General features: G+C 35.1%; 1 protein-coding gene across 3 annotated transcripts in view; it reads right to left on the bottom strand.

The window, feature by feature from the left end:
• Positions 1-9,807: 9,807 nt before the first annotated feature.
• The window catches only part of LOC127854040 (uncharacterized), a 183,001-nt gene continuing 175,620 nt past the window's right edge, over positions 9,808-17,188 (bottom strand). For 2 of the 3 annotated variants that reach the window (XM_052388968.1, XM_052388970.1), the window contains exon 9: positions 9,808-14,180. In XM_052388968.1, coding sequence (XP_052244928.1) covers positions 13,993-14,180 — 188 coding nt within the window. In that variant the 3' untranslated portion in view covers positions 9,808-13,992. The remainder of the gene's footprint in view (positions 14,181-17,188) is intronic. The other variant, XR_008036891.1, reaches the window with a different exon arrangement.

Below are 17,188 nucleotides of genomic sequence, written 5' to 3'. Positions count from 1 at the left end.
CAATCTTTTGTATTCACGGGTGCTACACAACGCAATAGTAAAAAGTTAAGTTTATTTTTACTCACAGTTTTCAATTTATAAAACGTTGAACATGAGTTCCACCAATAACTGCAAAATACTATACACAACAGCAAAAATGCTTTATAATGGCTAAAACCAAATATAAAAACAACTAAATATTACAACAAATATCTTTTAAAAAAGGTAGTTGGCGTAAATGCTGACTTTGAGTTTGAAATAAAGTTTGAAATTTACGTTTCTACATAATTAAATTAAATTGAAAACAAAAGTTTTTTCCACCTGTAAGTTGCATATTCACCACATGAAATGTTGTTATCATTGTCGAACCACACATTAGTGAAAGTAGTAGAAATTATTCTAATGGAGTGCACATCATAATTATGTGTCCTCACATGCCTTATTGTGAGTGTATTTCTTCACCATCGAAATATATCATATTTTAATATTTGATTTACACGCAGTTTTCTTTTCAACACAATTTCACACTTCACAATCACACTTTCATAGCCGTGTCATGCGAAATGGGTCTTATGCGTTTCGTCCAGTGCATCTTAAGCCCAACCTTTGCATTTGCGCAGTCTCCACAGAGGTGATGTTGTTCGTTATAAAATCACTCATTTTTTTATGGTCTCATTATGTATCTCCTGGCCAGACTGAGAGATGCGCAGGCTGAGTGGGCTATATATATGATGAACGCATATGGAATAAGACCCATTTTTGCATCATGAGGGTCATTAAAAATATCATTGCGAATTGTACATGGCACATTTAGCGCAATGCTTTTCCATACAAAATTGAATTCAAAATATGAAAACTGGCAAATAAGGGCAGCCTATCCAGGCGTTCAGGAACGATTTCCAGACGAGCTGACAGAGTTGGCAAACATTTGTGGTTTGAAAATTCAACAATTTTCCTGTTATCGTTACACTATACTATTTCGGTAGTGTTTGTTTTCTCATCTTTAAAGCAAAACTGTGTATATCGATAGTCAGGTATTTATTACCTGGACGATAATAAATGAACGAGTACTGACCCTGAAAAAATTCTGGGAGATGGATTTTAACGCGTAATTGTAACTTGGGCCACAATTTGTGTCGTTTGAACATACAGAGAGTAAATAGTCCGAATGCCTTACACTGAACTGTGTTACATTCTTTGCGCTGAGCAAAGATGGAGTGATGTAGCCAAAGTTCCGAGGTGTTTATCTCAAATCAGACAATGAAATATTCGAATATATTCATGCGTGTCCTCCTAGCGTTATGTAAAAGTCATTTAAGGTGAAAATCTGGGTACCGATAAAAACAGCTATGCCGAAAAAAGCGCTATACCCATGTTGAGGTCAGAGTTGATGATACCAGTGAACTTCTAGGGTAACAAGTAATGCATAAACAACAAAGTGCGGGTCAATCGGGCTTCCTTTATGACTAAATAATTCGTGAGTAAAAAGTATTGCTCGCAGATTTTTTTTATATTTATTTTCATCAATTATCTTATTGTTTATTTTGAATATGTTTACCAGGTGTCAAAATTCAAAAGTTGTGTACAGGGAATTTCCATCATGAAATTATATTCTTTGTGAGATAGGTATTCAAATCTTTCAAAATATTCATTTAATATGATGGTGATTGCAAATTTTCATTATACTCAGTTTCCCATTACCATTGTCATCATACTTTCTATGCTTTCAGAACATCAAAAAAGGGCCATGTTATTGTTATTTTGTCTAAGTTATCTCTATAAAATAAATGCGTTGATAAAAAGTGCACACACATCTAGACCTGTGCGTTTAGGCACACTCTTTATAAATTTAAATTGTTTGGGTTCATTTCAAACATATGATTAATTTTGAAAAATGAGTTGCGTCTTACATTATGCAATAGCGAACAACTTCAGTGCCTTCAGCGCTTTGATTACGCCATGCTCTCATATTGAGCTGATTTTTGGTATGTGAGTCTATGTACAGATGAAGTGTGAAATTCGTACTTGTCCATTGGATTTTTTGCGAGGTTATGGTCATTGGACTTAAACAATTTCGCTGAAATAACCATGTTACAGAGTTTGTATACGCAGTGCTTTCAGATAATGAGCTTAATTTTGATATGTGAGTCTACCTGCATGACCTCATATGAAGTGTGAAAATTGTTCCGGTCTATCGATTTCTGACAAGTTATTGGCCTTGGACTTACACCTTTTCTCTTTTGTCATTGTTTTCTGGATGTTTTTCACACAACAATTTCAGATATTGAGCTGATATTTGATATGTGAGTCCACCTACATAACATTCAGATGAAGTTCCAGTCCATTGATTTTTGGCCTATTTATGGCCTTGGACCGAGGTTTTTTACACAAAGCTTTCAGATATTGAGTTTATTTTTGGTCTTTGAGTCTTCCAACATAACTTACAGATAAATTAAGTGTGAGTTTCAATTTGGTCCATTGATTTTGGGCTACGTTATGGGTCTTGTTTTCTCTATAATAGCTGTTGTGGGACTTCCAAGCGGCAGGAAACATTTTGTTTCACAAACGCAGCTCTTGTTTTTATATTTAAATGTGTTTACATTTGGTGTATTTCATGTTAGCTCACCTGAGCACAACGTGTATGCCTTTTGTCCGTCATTTACCTTGCTAACACTTAAGGACACTTTTATTATCCAAATTCATGAAACTTGGTCTGAACATTTGCACTTTTCTTGTCTTGGCTGAGTTGGAAACTGGGTCATGTGCAGTCCAAAAGTAGGGCACTAGGTCAAATTAAAGAAAAGTTTGTTTATATTCTAGAAGTCGTATTTATAGTTCAATCTTTATGAAACTTGGTAAGAACATGTGTGCTTATAACAGCTGAGTTCAAAATATGGTTTGGGCTGTTGACAAGTACATGGCTATAGTAAAACCTTGTTATTGTCTTAGAAGTCTTATTTATTGTCCAATCTTCATGAAACTTGGTCAGAAAATTTGTTTAATGATTTCTCATCTGAGTTCGAAAATGGTTTTGGTCTGTTGCCAAACATGGAAACCAGTTGGTGGAACAGTTTTTCTGATAATCAATAAAACCTTGTTAACACTCTAGACCTCTGCCCACATATAACTGATCCTGCCAACTGGATGACTAAAAAAGATGATGGTTTTGGTCCGTTAAAAACATCGCCCTCTGGGGGCGGGACAGTTTCCTTATATGGCTATAGTGAAACCTCCATGAGTTGTAAAGCCCAATCTTCACAAAACTTGGTCAGATTTTGTTCTAATGATATTTCGGCTTAATTAAAAAAATGATTCCCGTTCCTTGAAAAACATTGCAGTCAGGGTGTGGGGCAGTTTTAGTTCCTTATGGCTACAGTAAAACTGAATTGACGCTCTAATGGCCGCAATAATTGGCCAATCTTCCTGAAACTTTATGAAATTTTACTGAGTTGAAAAATTGGTTAATGAGCTCTGAAATAGGTCACTACGTCAAATAAAAATAACATGATTGTGCTCTATAATTCTTTTCTTAATCCAGTCTTCATGAATCTGGTATCATTTGTTCTAATGATATATAGGCTAAGTAAAAAAATAGCAATCAGACTAGAAAGAAAATATCAAATTTTCATTAAGTACTTTACTTATTTTGAACTCCACCTTGTCCAAATAGCCTAAGGGCCCATGGTCCTTTTGTATTCTGATGATTAAGTATGCTCATATACAATGCAGGCAATCCAACTGAATGGATTTTAAACACAAGAACGATTATACCACAAGCGCTTCATTCATGTTATTTATTGCCTGCTACTTTCATTATGTATTTGCATTCTGGAAACATTCTCTTCCACGCTGGATTTCTAGAATATATTTTCTCATTTGCTGTTTTTTACGTGGTATAATATTGTTGTTACTTACTTAAGAGCTCTTTGGTAGCACTTGTGATAGATCGTTTCGTGCCCAGGTTTTTTACTATCCACCTCGAAGAAGGTTGTACTGAAAAATAACTTGTAAATGGTGTTTTAACTCATTTACTAGTATTTTATCTCTTATGACTATACTAAATATCAGAGTATGTAACTCTGGAATATATAGCTGTACTATGTGTACATTGAACTAGTCATCAAGATTTTTTTTCTTTTTCATTAAATCATTAAGTTTAACCTGATAACCATGTCCACTTGTGCTAAGGCTTACCTAAACTTACATGATTAAATATAGTTTATATAAGAAAATATATAAACTTTATTTAATTTACAATAGTATACTTCAAATAGTTACAAAATAAGAAAAAAAGTATAATATTGTTGACATCAATAATAAACAATAAATATAATTAATCTATGAAAGATCATTTTAAAGGGAGGAAATTCCCCTAAAATACGGTATGAGCTCCATATGCATGCAAATAAGGATTTAGTCCTTAAGGGTATTTTTACCACCTGATATTATTGTTAAAGGGTATTTTTCTCATTTGTTTCAGCAATAAAGGGTATTTAGGAATAGTGAGGTGAATATTCCATTTCCATACACATCTGACATAGTACAAGGCGTGTTTAATCTAGAAATATTATTATTTCGATTTGTTATTAATAAATGCAAACAGAATAAATTTTAAATGATGATATGAGCAGACTTTCTTTAAAATATTCAAATTACACTTTTTGTATTTCTGTATTGATTGAGTCTTTCTATCATATAGTATTCATGTAGTGTATGAATGTCATTTCACAATTAAACTAAGATATGGCACTTGCATTTTTTTCAGACACAATTTGTCACCATCGTGATGTTTGGTTTTCTTTTCTGACTTTGCAATCGCTGTTACAATTAGATTGCTTAAAAATTATTTAACAATAATATAAGCATCATAAGATTGATCTCTATTGACATATTGTAATATACAGGAAGGACAGCCTAGACAGTGGACAACAGACTGACGTCATTGTCATGGACTTTTCAAAGGCCTTCGACAAAGTTGACCATTACAAGTGAATACATAAGTTAAATAACATGGGGATCGACTGTCATGTCTCCTAATGGATTAGGTCTTTCCTGAGCAACCGCAGCCAAAGGGTTGCGGTTGAAGGTCATATCTCTGACAAATTGCCCGTGTAATCCGGTGTCCCTCAGGATTCTGTTGTTGGACCCTGTCTGTTTCTGGCATACATCAATGACCTGCCAGAAACTGTCAAAAGTAAAACAAGGTTATTTGCAGATGACACAATAGTTTACCTAACAATTAAGGGACAGACAGACGCAAACAGACTACAAGAGGACTTACAGAGACTCGAAGGCTGGGAGCGGGACTGGGCTATGGAGTTCAACCCGGATAAGTGTGAGGTGCTAAGGATAACCCGAAAAAAATAACCCCACCATCTGCCATTATCAAATACTAAAATCAACCGAAACAGCTAAGTGCCTTGGAGTAACCATTTCAAAAGATTTAAACTGGACCCATCACATTAATAAGATAATCTCCAAAGCAAAAAACTTCCTACGATTCATTATGAGAACCATCAAAACTCAAAATAAGAAAATGAAATCTACAGCCTACTTCACTTACGTTAGACCCCAATAGATGTGTGGCGGCCCGGTTAGTTCAGTCGGGAGAGCACTCGCCCTGTAAGTGAGGTGTCCAGGGTTCGAGTCACGAACTGGTTGCACACTTATAACCACCCGGCAATAATGGCACCCAAAGGGGGACCGGACGCTTGCAGTTCTCCATAGAACTTGTCAGTGGGTTGTCGGGATCAGTATTTCAGTGTTCCCTGTGACTCGAATTTGAGGACGAATTCCAACTTGGCAGGGGATAATGTCACGGTACCGAACTTAAGCGGGATCGATCGAAAGATGTGTGGCGTCCCGGTTAGCTCAGTCGGGAGAGCACTCGCCCTGTAAGCGAGGTGTCCCGGGTTCGAGTCACGGACTGGCTGCACACTTATCACCACCCGGCAACACTAGAATATTGCTCTGTTATTTGGCACCCTTGGCAAAAACATCTTACATACAATGTAGAAAGTGTCCAAAGAGCTGCGGCTAGATATGTTTGTAACAACTATAACTTCCAAAGTAGCGTAACCCATATGTTAAATGATCTTGGTTGGCCCACCATAAAATGCCGCAGACTCCAAACCTCCCTCATCCTCCTCTATAAAATTCAGTATAACCTTGTTTACGTTGACCATGACCACCTCACCCCTACCCTAACTTGAGCTTCCTGATCTCTAATTCCCGTACCCAGTACCACATAAACTACTTCTTCCCCAGAACCCTAAGGCATTGGAATAGTCTCCCATGCCAGGTCAAGTCCAGTCCCAGCCTAGATATCTTCAAAGATAAGCTTGTGATAGTCAAAGTCTAGCCACCTTACTATGTTTTTAATCTTGCACATTTCATCTTTTAACCTGCACTAATATCTTATTTTTAATACAGTTTTCTTGACAGCGCCTCCCAATTATAGTCTGAATTGATTGCATGGGAGTAACACGTAGACGTAGACGTATACATTTACTTCCTGCAGGAGCCGCTGTTCGCTTCAACGTCCCTTTTTCGAACCTAGAATACGATGGGCCGCCATTTTGATTACAAGGTTCTTTTGATTGACTTACTTTTGTTTCTAAGCTTAACTTACACCAAACACTCAACTGGATTATTGGTAAAACCGGTTACACACTTTTTTGATTAGCAATACGTACCAAAATATCTTTTGCGTAATGGCACGTACTGTGCTGATTTTAATAGCGTTTTTTATTCCCCGCCATAGGCGGAGGGATATTTTTTGGCGTTGTCCGTCCTTTCTTCCGTCCGTCCGTCCGTCCGTCCGAAGCCATATCTTGGAAGTGCTTTGGCGGATTTCATTGAAACTTGGTATGAGTATATATATGGATAGTAGGATGATGCACGCCTAATGGCATTGTATACCATCTGATAATAACAGAGTTATGGCCCTTTGTATCTTAAAAAAATCCTTTTTATGTATCCAGAGCCAGCATTTGCCCTTTCCTAAATTTCAAGAAACGGCTCAGTACACTAGCTAGTATCCAGGCATATACACAATTTCGGAGGGTGAGAGTTTTTTACGTGTTCCAGAGCAACAAACCGGTTGTGGCCAGTATTCCAAAGTATTCCAAAAGTATTGAGGGATGATTTTTTTTTATAACGGAAAGACATATAAAACATGGCGAGATTATACCAGTGTTGCATAAAAGAGGACATAATGAATCTGCCGTTATGTTCAATTTAACGGTTTTGTTGGATAGAGTTGTTTATTCTAAATCGAATAAATAATATTTATCCAACGGCACGCTATACAGCAAAGGATTTAGGTTGTTTTTGTATATTACATTTTGCTGAAATATTGTCAAATTCACATAATGTTAAAAATCAGACATACCAAGAGGAGACAACACTTTTCTTATAAAATGTGGTCCTCTATTGATAGCGAGGAACCCAATGCAAAACAGAGAAACATAAAAAATGCACTAGACAAGACACACACATACACAACAAATCACAAATATGTACAAAACTGGGATTACTTGGAACGGTCAAAGCAAGAGCTTAAAACCTCACGCTTAACCCATAATAATTCATTTATCTTGTACGCATATTTAAAACTAATCTCGTAGCATCCAAATGCAAATCATATAGCAATACAATAAAGTAAATTTACATTTAATTAGTATTAGTATTGTACTAATGGGTTATAAACAAAACAGAGAACCAGAACCGTTATTGTCTTTGGCTGGATAAATGAAACCATAACGCCTAACAACTACATCTCGTCTCTATACACAAGCTTAAGAGACAAAGAATTGTATAATTTTTGCATTCAGATAATCGCCATGTAATGAAAGAATAGGTCGCAATAACTTTCTAAAAGGCCGAATACAACTTTTTATTGTGTATGTCCGTATTTATCTTAATAAAATAATACAGTTAAATGGGTTGTAACGGGATAAATTGGATAACAAATAACATTACTGCAATCAGTTACGATAAAAAATAGTATGATTTAACAACAAAAATAGCGAGATACTTATCTTAAAAACATTTTAACCAGAAAAATCCACCAGATGACCTGCGTGAGTCAATAACGGTACAATTGTACAATATGTTACAATCCCGCGCCCGGTTGGAAATCCGATAACGCCACAATTTTGTAATACAATTCACTTTACAGCTACAGGTTAAACGTGCCCAAACATCAAATTTTATCCATCAGTAAGCAATTCAAATTATAATAATGTGTTTGCTGTATGTTTCATCTTTGATTTAATACAAAATTACATTAACATAAATGTTTACAGATCTGTAAGTTGTTTTATACAAATATATATCATTAAGGCTCAGGCTTAACGTTTCTTTAGTACATTACCTTAAATTTATGACAAAAAAAATATTGATGAAAGCAAACGACATTGACATTAAATTGATGTATTCTAATATTTTACCGCCAAAAATCTACATGAAACTTTGAAAGAGTGAACCTTCTGCCAATAAGCGGCTATCAGCATACGTTAACTTTGACAAAGTCAAGAAAGTTTATTTAATCTTGTTTAAGACAAGACTCAATTTCTTAGTTAGGTGTAAAATTAAAACGTTTTTTTTTCCACTAACCCGAAGTTACGTTTGTTGGCACCGACCGTAAACATTTTTTTTGTGCTCCAGGTTTATTTTTGTAATTAAACAAAAGAAGATTTCTTACAGATTTGGAAGATTTTAGTCATTGAATAACATAACTGAAGAGGGAGATGACTGCTGTCTTATAAACCAGTTCATCACAAAGTAAGCGGGGATGTAAACGTTCGTAAACTTACCTACCCTGTTCTTCTTTGAGTGATTAGTGTAAACAAACTCATTGTTGACCCTTATTGGTTTGCTCAGATTTGCATAGATGCAACTCATACGTTTTGGTCTTAATTCTCAAATAATCCCACACCATACTTAATATACATACTGAAAATAACATATCTAAAAAAAAATTGGTGTGTTGATATTATATTTTCTTATATTGTCATCATTAATGTATACAAGTTGTAAAAGATACATTAAAAGTAATACTATTCAGTTAGCCGTTTATGCCAAATTACAATCGAGACCAAAAATGGATACAATACATTATGTACCATATCGGCAACACAAATATGTGGAAGTACTATTTTTGTTGAACACAAATCTAACTTATTTGTTGTTGATATGTCTTCTTCTAAGTTTTGGATGGATTGTAATTATGTTATTTGTTGTGAAATTTAAATCTACATGTTACTGACCACGTTCAATGAGTAGTATATCATCTGCAATCCATCTCAATAAAAAACCAATACAAATAGCGGGGCGTGTTTGTTTGCTCTTTTCTCTTCTGATATCATAACATTTAAAATGTAAAAGGAAAGACATGGTTGTTTATATCCACTACGTTTACAATAGAACACAATGTGGAAATATACAATGGTTAAAATCGGGTTCACCAAATGCCATTAAGAAATCAGAGACAGACGGTGTGTGTTCATTTCCTATAGTCTTTGTCTATCAATAGCTTTTGTCAAATTGCAATTGTAACTATGTAAAACTATTAAATTGGTGGTGTGTATTGAGGTACTGGTATTTGTTCAATAGTTCACAGCTACAATCGCTTTTTCCGAGGGCGACTGCATTCAGGCAAATTGAGTTTTCTTAACAGAAATGAAAAATAATATTGCATGTTTTGATAGAAACAGGTTCATTCCTAAATTTAAACTATGCACATACTTAATTATAAAACATTGAAGAAAAATGCCTTTAAAGTTGGCCGTTTTATGATGGGTCACGATTAATATGGAAATAAAGATTTGTTAGTCCATTTAATCGCAATAATAAAACAAATCATGTATAAATAGCCAAGAAACAATTAACATCCTTACAATTATAAATTAAAAAAGAAAATTCAACAGATATTTCTAGTACATTAGTATTTTTTCTGCAACAAATTCCGGTACTATAAAGCAGCTAACGCGATTATGTTTTTTATCATATATTTTGTATGGTAAAAGGCCAATTTCCTAACGTTTACGCACGTACATGTATTTAATACTCAACACGAGACAAAGGAATTTATTTTATGTTATTGATTACGTACCTTTTGTTGCAACATTAACTTGTTGCTATATTTTCACGTTCGGGTGACATATTGTGCGATGCCTTGTCCGTCCTTTTAATTGATGATGCCCCCCCCCCCAAAAAAAAAACAAACGCACAAACATGTACTGTTGACTTATTTCATACGCACGTTATATCTAGTAAACGATTTGAAAATAAAGTCTCCGTCAACGCAAACAGTTCATGTTTAACCATTCTTCATTCCTGTCGTCTTCTGTTTTTAACATAAAATAATAATGATCCATATAAATAATATTACCTTGTCCTATGTCCCCAGTGAAAAATTATTTTCATATAACGAATACATTCTTTTTCTTGAAATTCGCTGCATAACCATGCATATGTTCAAGAAATAAAATGTTGCCATTATACAGAACATAAACATCTGAATGCGATAAGAAGAGCTATATTAAAATCGGCTTAATAAGTCCTTTTTATAACAAGAGGGTCTGAAAGGCCCAAAGTCGCTCACCTGAGATACAAAGAAATGACCTTTTCTCTCCGCAGTTTAACGTAAGATAGCTTTGTTCCCAATAGTTTAAGTACACATAGAAACTGATCACGATTGAAAATGTTCCAAAAATTACTTAGTTCAATAGTAAGTGAGAATCATCAAACTTATAAAAATGGAATCATATTCATCTCTGTTCTCTAATAAACTATCTTAGATGTTGGTTAATTTCCCAAATGTCCATTTCTAGAAACTTCAATGTCCAAAATATAAATTCATTACCAGTGACGCAGATTCTTTAAGCAGTAAAAATTAGTTTTCGAGATGCTGATAAGCCCTGTGCAGCATGTTGTATACACTCTCAGACTAGAAGGACATTGGCCAATAGTCAACATACAATAATATACTTCAATACATCTTTTCTGGGCTTATCTCAATTTTTATTGGCGTTTGCATAGTCTAAGAGGAGTGTTGATATTTTGATTGACAGATAAGGATCCAAGACAAGGCATTTTAGCCCCTCCCTCTGTGACTCCTCAGCTTAGACAAAGGAAACATGACAACTAAAATTCATGTATAAAAATAAGAGTCAAAATAATACATAATGAAATCAGATGACAGACTTGTGTCATTAATTAGTTACTGGAGGTTGAAACATTAAACATCATCTAAACACTACTCTGAAAGAATTGAATTACAGTATGTACACAAAGTATAAACACATGTAAATGCAAAATAATGGCACCCTATAATGAAAAAGATGCACGAAAATGATCAGCATTATGTCTCCTTTATGGATGGTCATTATCAACTGCACTAAATATGTACAGGTAAGCCAGTGCATTTTACTGGAGTAAAGGTTGCCATGGAAACAGTTTCATAGCACACTAGTCTGCTGAGATAATTGATTATCCCAATCCAATTGATCTTAGAAGATGTTCAATCAATACACCAAAACACAGTGGGTTAACTTGGCTTATCAGTAAAGATAAAAGATGAGGCTCTACAGTGCATTAGTACATGCACAGTTATTTTATGACATATAAACAATAGGTTTATTAAATTGAAAGCAAACTACGGTCTTTATGTACACCACATATTAAGGAGCAAGTACCAGGTTTATACAGGAGAGTTAACTATTAGAAAGTATGTACAGGTTATCTTTCTTTAACATAATGGCTTATGACTGACTGACTGAACTAGACTGTTCACATGTTTTCACTATATACATATAGAGATAACTGCCCCACCCCTGGTGGCCATGTTTTTCTACCCATCATTACCATTTTTCATCTCGTCCGAGAAATCTATAAAATTGATGTTAAGAAAACAAATTATTATGATAAGGCAAAAGAAGCTTTTTTTACTATATAAATATAAGGAAAATGCCCCCCCCCCTGGCGGCTATGATTTTTTACCGATCCGAACCATTTTCCAACTCAACCGTCATATTCAGAAAACACATGTTCTGACCAAATGTCATGCAGATTGGACCGAACATGTGACTTCTCGAGTGTTCACATGTTTTCACTATATACATATAGAGAAATCTGCCCCGCCCCGTGGCGGCCATGTTTTTTCACCGATCTGCACCATTTTCGAACGCGTCCGAGATATCAATAAAACCAATGTTTTGATCAAGTTTCATGATGATTGGGCACAAATTGTGACTTCTAGAGTGTTCACAAGGTTTCTCTAAAGCCATATAAGGAGTACTGCCCCAGCCCCTGGCGGCCATATTTTTAAAGGGACCGGAACCATTTTTGAACTCAACTAACATATTATTTAGACAAACATTTTGACAAAGTTAAATAAAGTTTGGGCATCAACTGTGACTTCTACAGTGTTCACAAGGTTTTTCTCTTTTTTGACCTAGTGACCTAGTTTTTGACCCAGCATGACCCAGTTTCAAACTCAGTCGAGGTATCAATGGGACAAATGTTCTGACCTGGTTTAACGTAGATCGGACAATAAATGTGGCCTCTGGAGTGGTCACAACTCAAAATGTTGACGCCGCACGACGGACAAAAGGCGATCACAAAAGCTCATCACGAGCACGTTGTGCTCAGGTGAGCTAAACATGCCCCGCCGCCTTGGCAACCATGTTTTTCAACCAACTGGCAACGTTTTCGAATTGTGCTCAGGTGAGCTAAAAAAGCCCCGCTAAAGTTTTAACAAGGTTTTACTAAAGCCCTATATAGCTATATAAGGGAAAAGCTCTGCACCCTGGTGGCCATGTTTTGAAAGCAACCGGAACCATTTTCTTACTGTTGCGATATATCACGGGGACAAATCTTCCGACAAAGTTTCATGATGATCGGAAAAATGTGGCCTCTAAAGTGTAACAAGGTTTTACTATAGCCATATAAGGAAAAATGGCCCGCCCCCTGGCAATCATATTTTTCAGCCAACTGGCATTATTTTCATACTCGTCCAAGATACTAATGGGAATTATGACCAACTTTCATGAAGATCGGAAAATAAATGTGGCCTCTAGTGTCAACAAGGTTTAACTATAGCCATATAAGGAAAAATGCCCCGCCCCTTCGCCTCCATTTTTTTCAACAAAAGAGCATCATTTTGAACTCGTCCAAGTTTTTATTGGGATGAATCTTCTTACCAAGTTTCATGAAGATTGGACAATAAATGTGGTCTCTAGAGTGTTAATAAGATTTTACTATAGCCATATAAGGAAAAATGCCCCGCCTCACAGCAGCCATGTTTTTCAAGCAAAGATTACCAATTTTGAAATCATCCAATATATCATCGGGACAAATTTTCTGAGCAAGTTTCATTAAGATCGGAAAATAAATGTGGCCTCTAGAGTGTTAACAAGGTTTTACTAAAGCCATATAAGGAAAAATGCCCCGCCCCATGGCGGCCATGTTTTTCAACCAATCGGCATCATTTTCGAACTCGTCTAAGATATTAATGGTATGAATCTTCTGACCAAGTTTCATGAAGATCAGACAATAAATGTGGCCTCTAGAGTGTTAACAAGATTTTACTACAGCCATATATAGCCATATAAGGAAAAATGCCTCGCCCTTTTGCAGCCATGTTTTTCAAGCAAACGTAACCATTTCCAAACTCATCCAAGATATCATTGAGACCAATCTTCTGACCAAACTTCAAGAAGATTGGACATTAAATGTGGCCTCTGGAGAGTTAACATGGCAAATGTTTACGGCTCACGACGCACGACGGACAAAAGGCGATTACAAAAGCTCACCATGAGCACGTTGTGCACAGTTGAGCTAAAAACGCAGATTGCCGCTTAAAGTTACTCCTTTCATATGCAACACTTTTATATCCATAACACGTCAATACTACCAACAAGGCAAAAATATAAAAATGTTATGTTTATGAATGTTTTTTTTACATTACATCGTCACAATTGTCACATTTAATGCTTCCATTCATTGTTATCGAATAAATGGGAAATGAATGACTAAGTTCACGCTCTCGGAATAAAGTTTGTCATATGTAAGAATCGCGGGACAAGTGGATTCTAATGCCTGTGTGAGCATAGCTGACGTAATTACCACAAACATCACAATACGTCCATTCGGTTTCGAATTGTTAACATAGATTGCATATTGGTAGTGTCTTTCTGAAAAAAAAACCACAAAGCATGCACATTTCATAGATTTCACATTCGATGTGTCTTTCTGAAATATAAAATAAATACTCAAATATTATGTATATTTCATACGACTAGGGTATTCGTTTTGCTTAAATTTCTGAACTTTGTGAATATAAAAAGCGTAGCAAATATTAATTATCGAATGTTTACGTTTGACGTCAATGTGTAACGAAAAAGTTTAAGTAGCAAAGCCATTAACGAATCATTTTGACGAAGTATGTTTCAAGTTTCGAGATATATGTTACAATACGTATCAATCCAAGAGGACATGACCCCCACGTTAAATATTTAAATTAAATACGGCACCAATGTGCATACAGGCAAAGTTTATATTTATTTCCTTTAAGATTCTATATTGTCTACAGAAGACTTAGACAAAATAATGTACTCGTTATTTTATATCAAAATATACCCAATAAAAATATACCATTACAGTAAGATGTGTAACCTGTACCATTTGAATAGTCATCAGACGCCGTTTTCACATTGTCTTCGATAGTTTCTGAAATTAGTAAATATATCTGTATTGTTAAGAGCATGTAAGTCACTATAAATTTTAAATGAATATCACTATAGATACGCTTAATAAGAAATTATAGATACTTATATTCAGGTGACAAATCATATAATTGGTGGCCATGTTTTTCAATCAACTGGAACCATTTTGGAACTTGTACAAGATATCATTGAGACAAATCTTCTGACCAAGTTTCACGATGATCAGTCAATAAATGTCGTCTCTATCGTGTTAACAAGGTTTAACTAACGCCATATAAGATAACATGCCACACCCAATGACGGCCATGTTTATCAAACAAACGCAATCATTTTCAAACTCGTCATAGATATCAGTGGGTCAAATCTTCTGAAAAAGTTTCATGAAGATCGCACAAAAATGAGGTCTCTAGAGTGTTAACAAGGTTTTACTATAGCCATATATAGCCATGTAAGGAAACATGCACCGCTCCCTGGTGGCCATGTTTTTTCAAGCAACCGTTACCATTTTCGTACTCGTCCAAGATATCATTCAGACGATTCTTCTGACCACATTGCATGAATATCAGACAAAATTGTGGCCTCCAGAGTGTTAACAAGGCAAATGTTGACGACGTACAACGCATGACGGACAAAAGGCGATCACAGAAGCTCACCATGAGCACATTGTGTTCAAGTGAGCTTATAGAAAATAAGGTAATTAGGTCATTTTTACAGCATTGATGTTTCCGCGAATTCAACATTTGAACGTAATATTATCATCCGTTAATTTCGTGAAAACTACCCCGTCTAAGTTAACAATGATGAATATGGCTACTATTATTTTCAAAATATGACTGTTGTGCCATCCCATCATAACATGCAGTGCATGTTTATCGAGGAATAATTGAAATAAATATATAAATTCAATTACGGCTGATGAAATGTTCTCCACGTTTAAAAAAATGACTATAGCACTAAGTAATTACAATGTATAATGAAATATTAGATCTTATAGATTAACGCAATATCAACATATAATATGAACAAGTTTATCATTTTGGTATTGTTACGTTATTTTCGTTATATTTTCGCTTTCCAGTAAACAGATGGTAGTGACATTGTGTGACGAAAACAAAAGGGATCGTGAGTCCAAATAATGCTGGCTAATGAAATATTGTACAGCATTTAAAACAATGACAAGATGCTTGAGAGACGTGAATATGTTTGCGTAAATATAAACCTTTTAATAAAGATAACAGAGTGTCACTACCAATATACAGTTCTACCGCCAACTGTATTTATATGTGAGATAACCTAAACACAACTGTAATATTGAATTTTGTGTAGCACGTGTTATTAATAATAGCCCCGTAGAAGTAGCAATATTCAAGTAAATTAAAATCATTTTTGATGTTTGTTTAACTATTTTTTTTAAACAAAAGCAACCGATGTAATAGAAAATACATTTAACATTTATAATAAGTGCGATAAAACTTGCAACCATTTTTACATATCATAATTAAAATACGATCGCAATACATATGCTCATAATGTTTAATATAAATTTACGTTTAAATAATAACATTAATGCAGGTATGTGAATGACAATAATTACTTATGTAACTTAAATACGCCGTCACTAATTATTTATCATGTACCACTCCAAGGCAGTAATTTATTTGTAAATAAATAACATCAAAGTGCGTAAATACTTTAACACTGCCCTTTTTGATTTTTAGATATTTGGAATAAAATAAAATCGTTATTTGATAAATATTCAGATAATATTCAAGGTGAGCCAGCAAGTGAGACTCGCCATAAACCGAACCGCCTGAGAAAAGTTGATCGGCGGCCTATACTCCATGCGGTTCCACAGGCGAAGATGAGAGGCGAATATAAAGGTTTAGGATGACTGATCGTCAACGCGTCGACATTATTATTTAGGTCCGCACTTACCTCGCGGCCCTGCTTCCTTTTTTCTAAACATGCATTACAAATTACAGCCTACAATCTTTTGTCAACAATAACGGTCACCCTTTTCCGTCGCAATCTTTCCAATAATTAGAATATTACTTGATTAACTTGTAAATCTTACATAATGCGTATCGTTTAATATCTGGATCGCTGAGCTTGTAAAACGCAAATCATATCCTGGACAAAGAAATCGCTCAGAACTTGTGCGAAAAAAGAAAAACAATATAACGTGTACGCATTGTTTTATTGCGTCGATTGTTATATTGAACGATCACAATTCAGTCAATGTATATGGGATTTCGCCCGGGATATCCATTACCAGTCCGCGATATGGCGTTTTCTGCACGCCAAATATCAGTTTATGTGGCAAAACATTTTCCCACGTTCGAAGCTTTTGTTGTTATATATATAATACAATCATCGTCTTTGCGACTTTTTAAATAAATGCATATACAACGTACTCTATATACTAATGAAATCGGAGCGGTAATGATAACATAACGGTATACTTGTCGAGTTAATTT

Source organism: Dreissena polymorpha, chromosome 12 (assembly GCF_020536995.1).
Source record: "Dreissena polymorpha isolate Duluth1 chromosome 12, UMN_Dpol_1.0, whole genome shotgun sequence".
NCBI lineage: Eukaryota > Metazoa > Mollusca > Bivalvia > Myida > Dreissenidae > Dreissena > Dreissena polymorpha.
The sequence above is the reverse complement of the archived record's forward strand: the minus strand, read 5'-3'. Positions and strand labels throughout refer to the sequence as shown.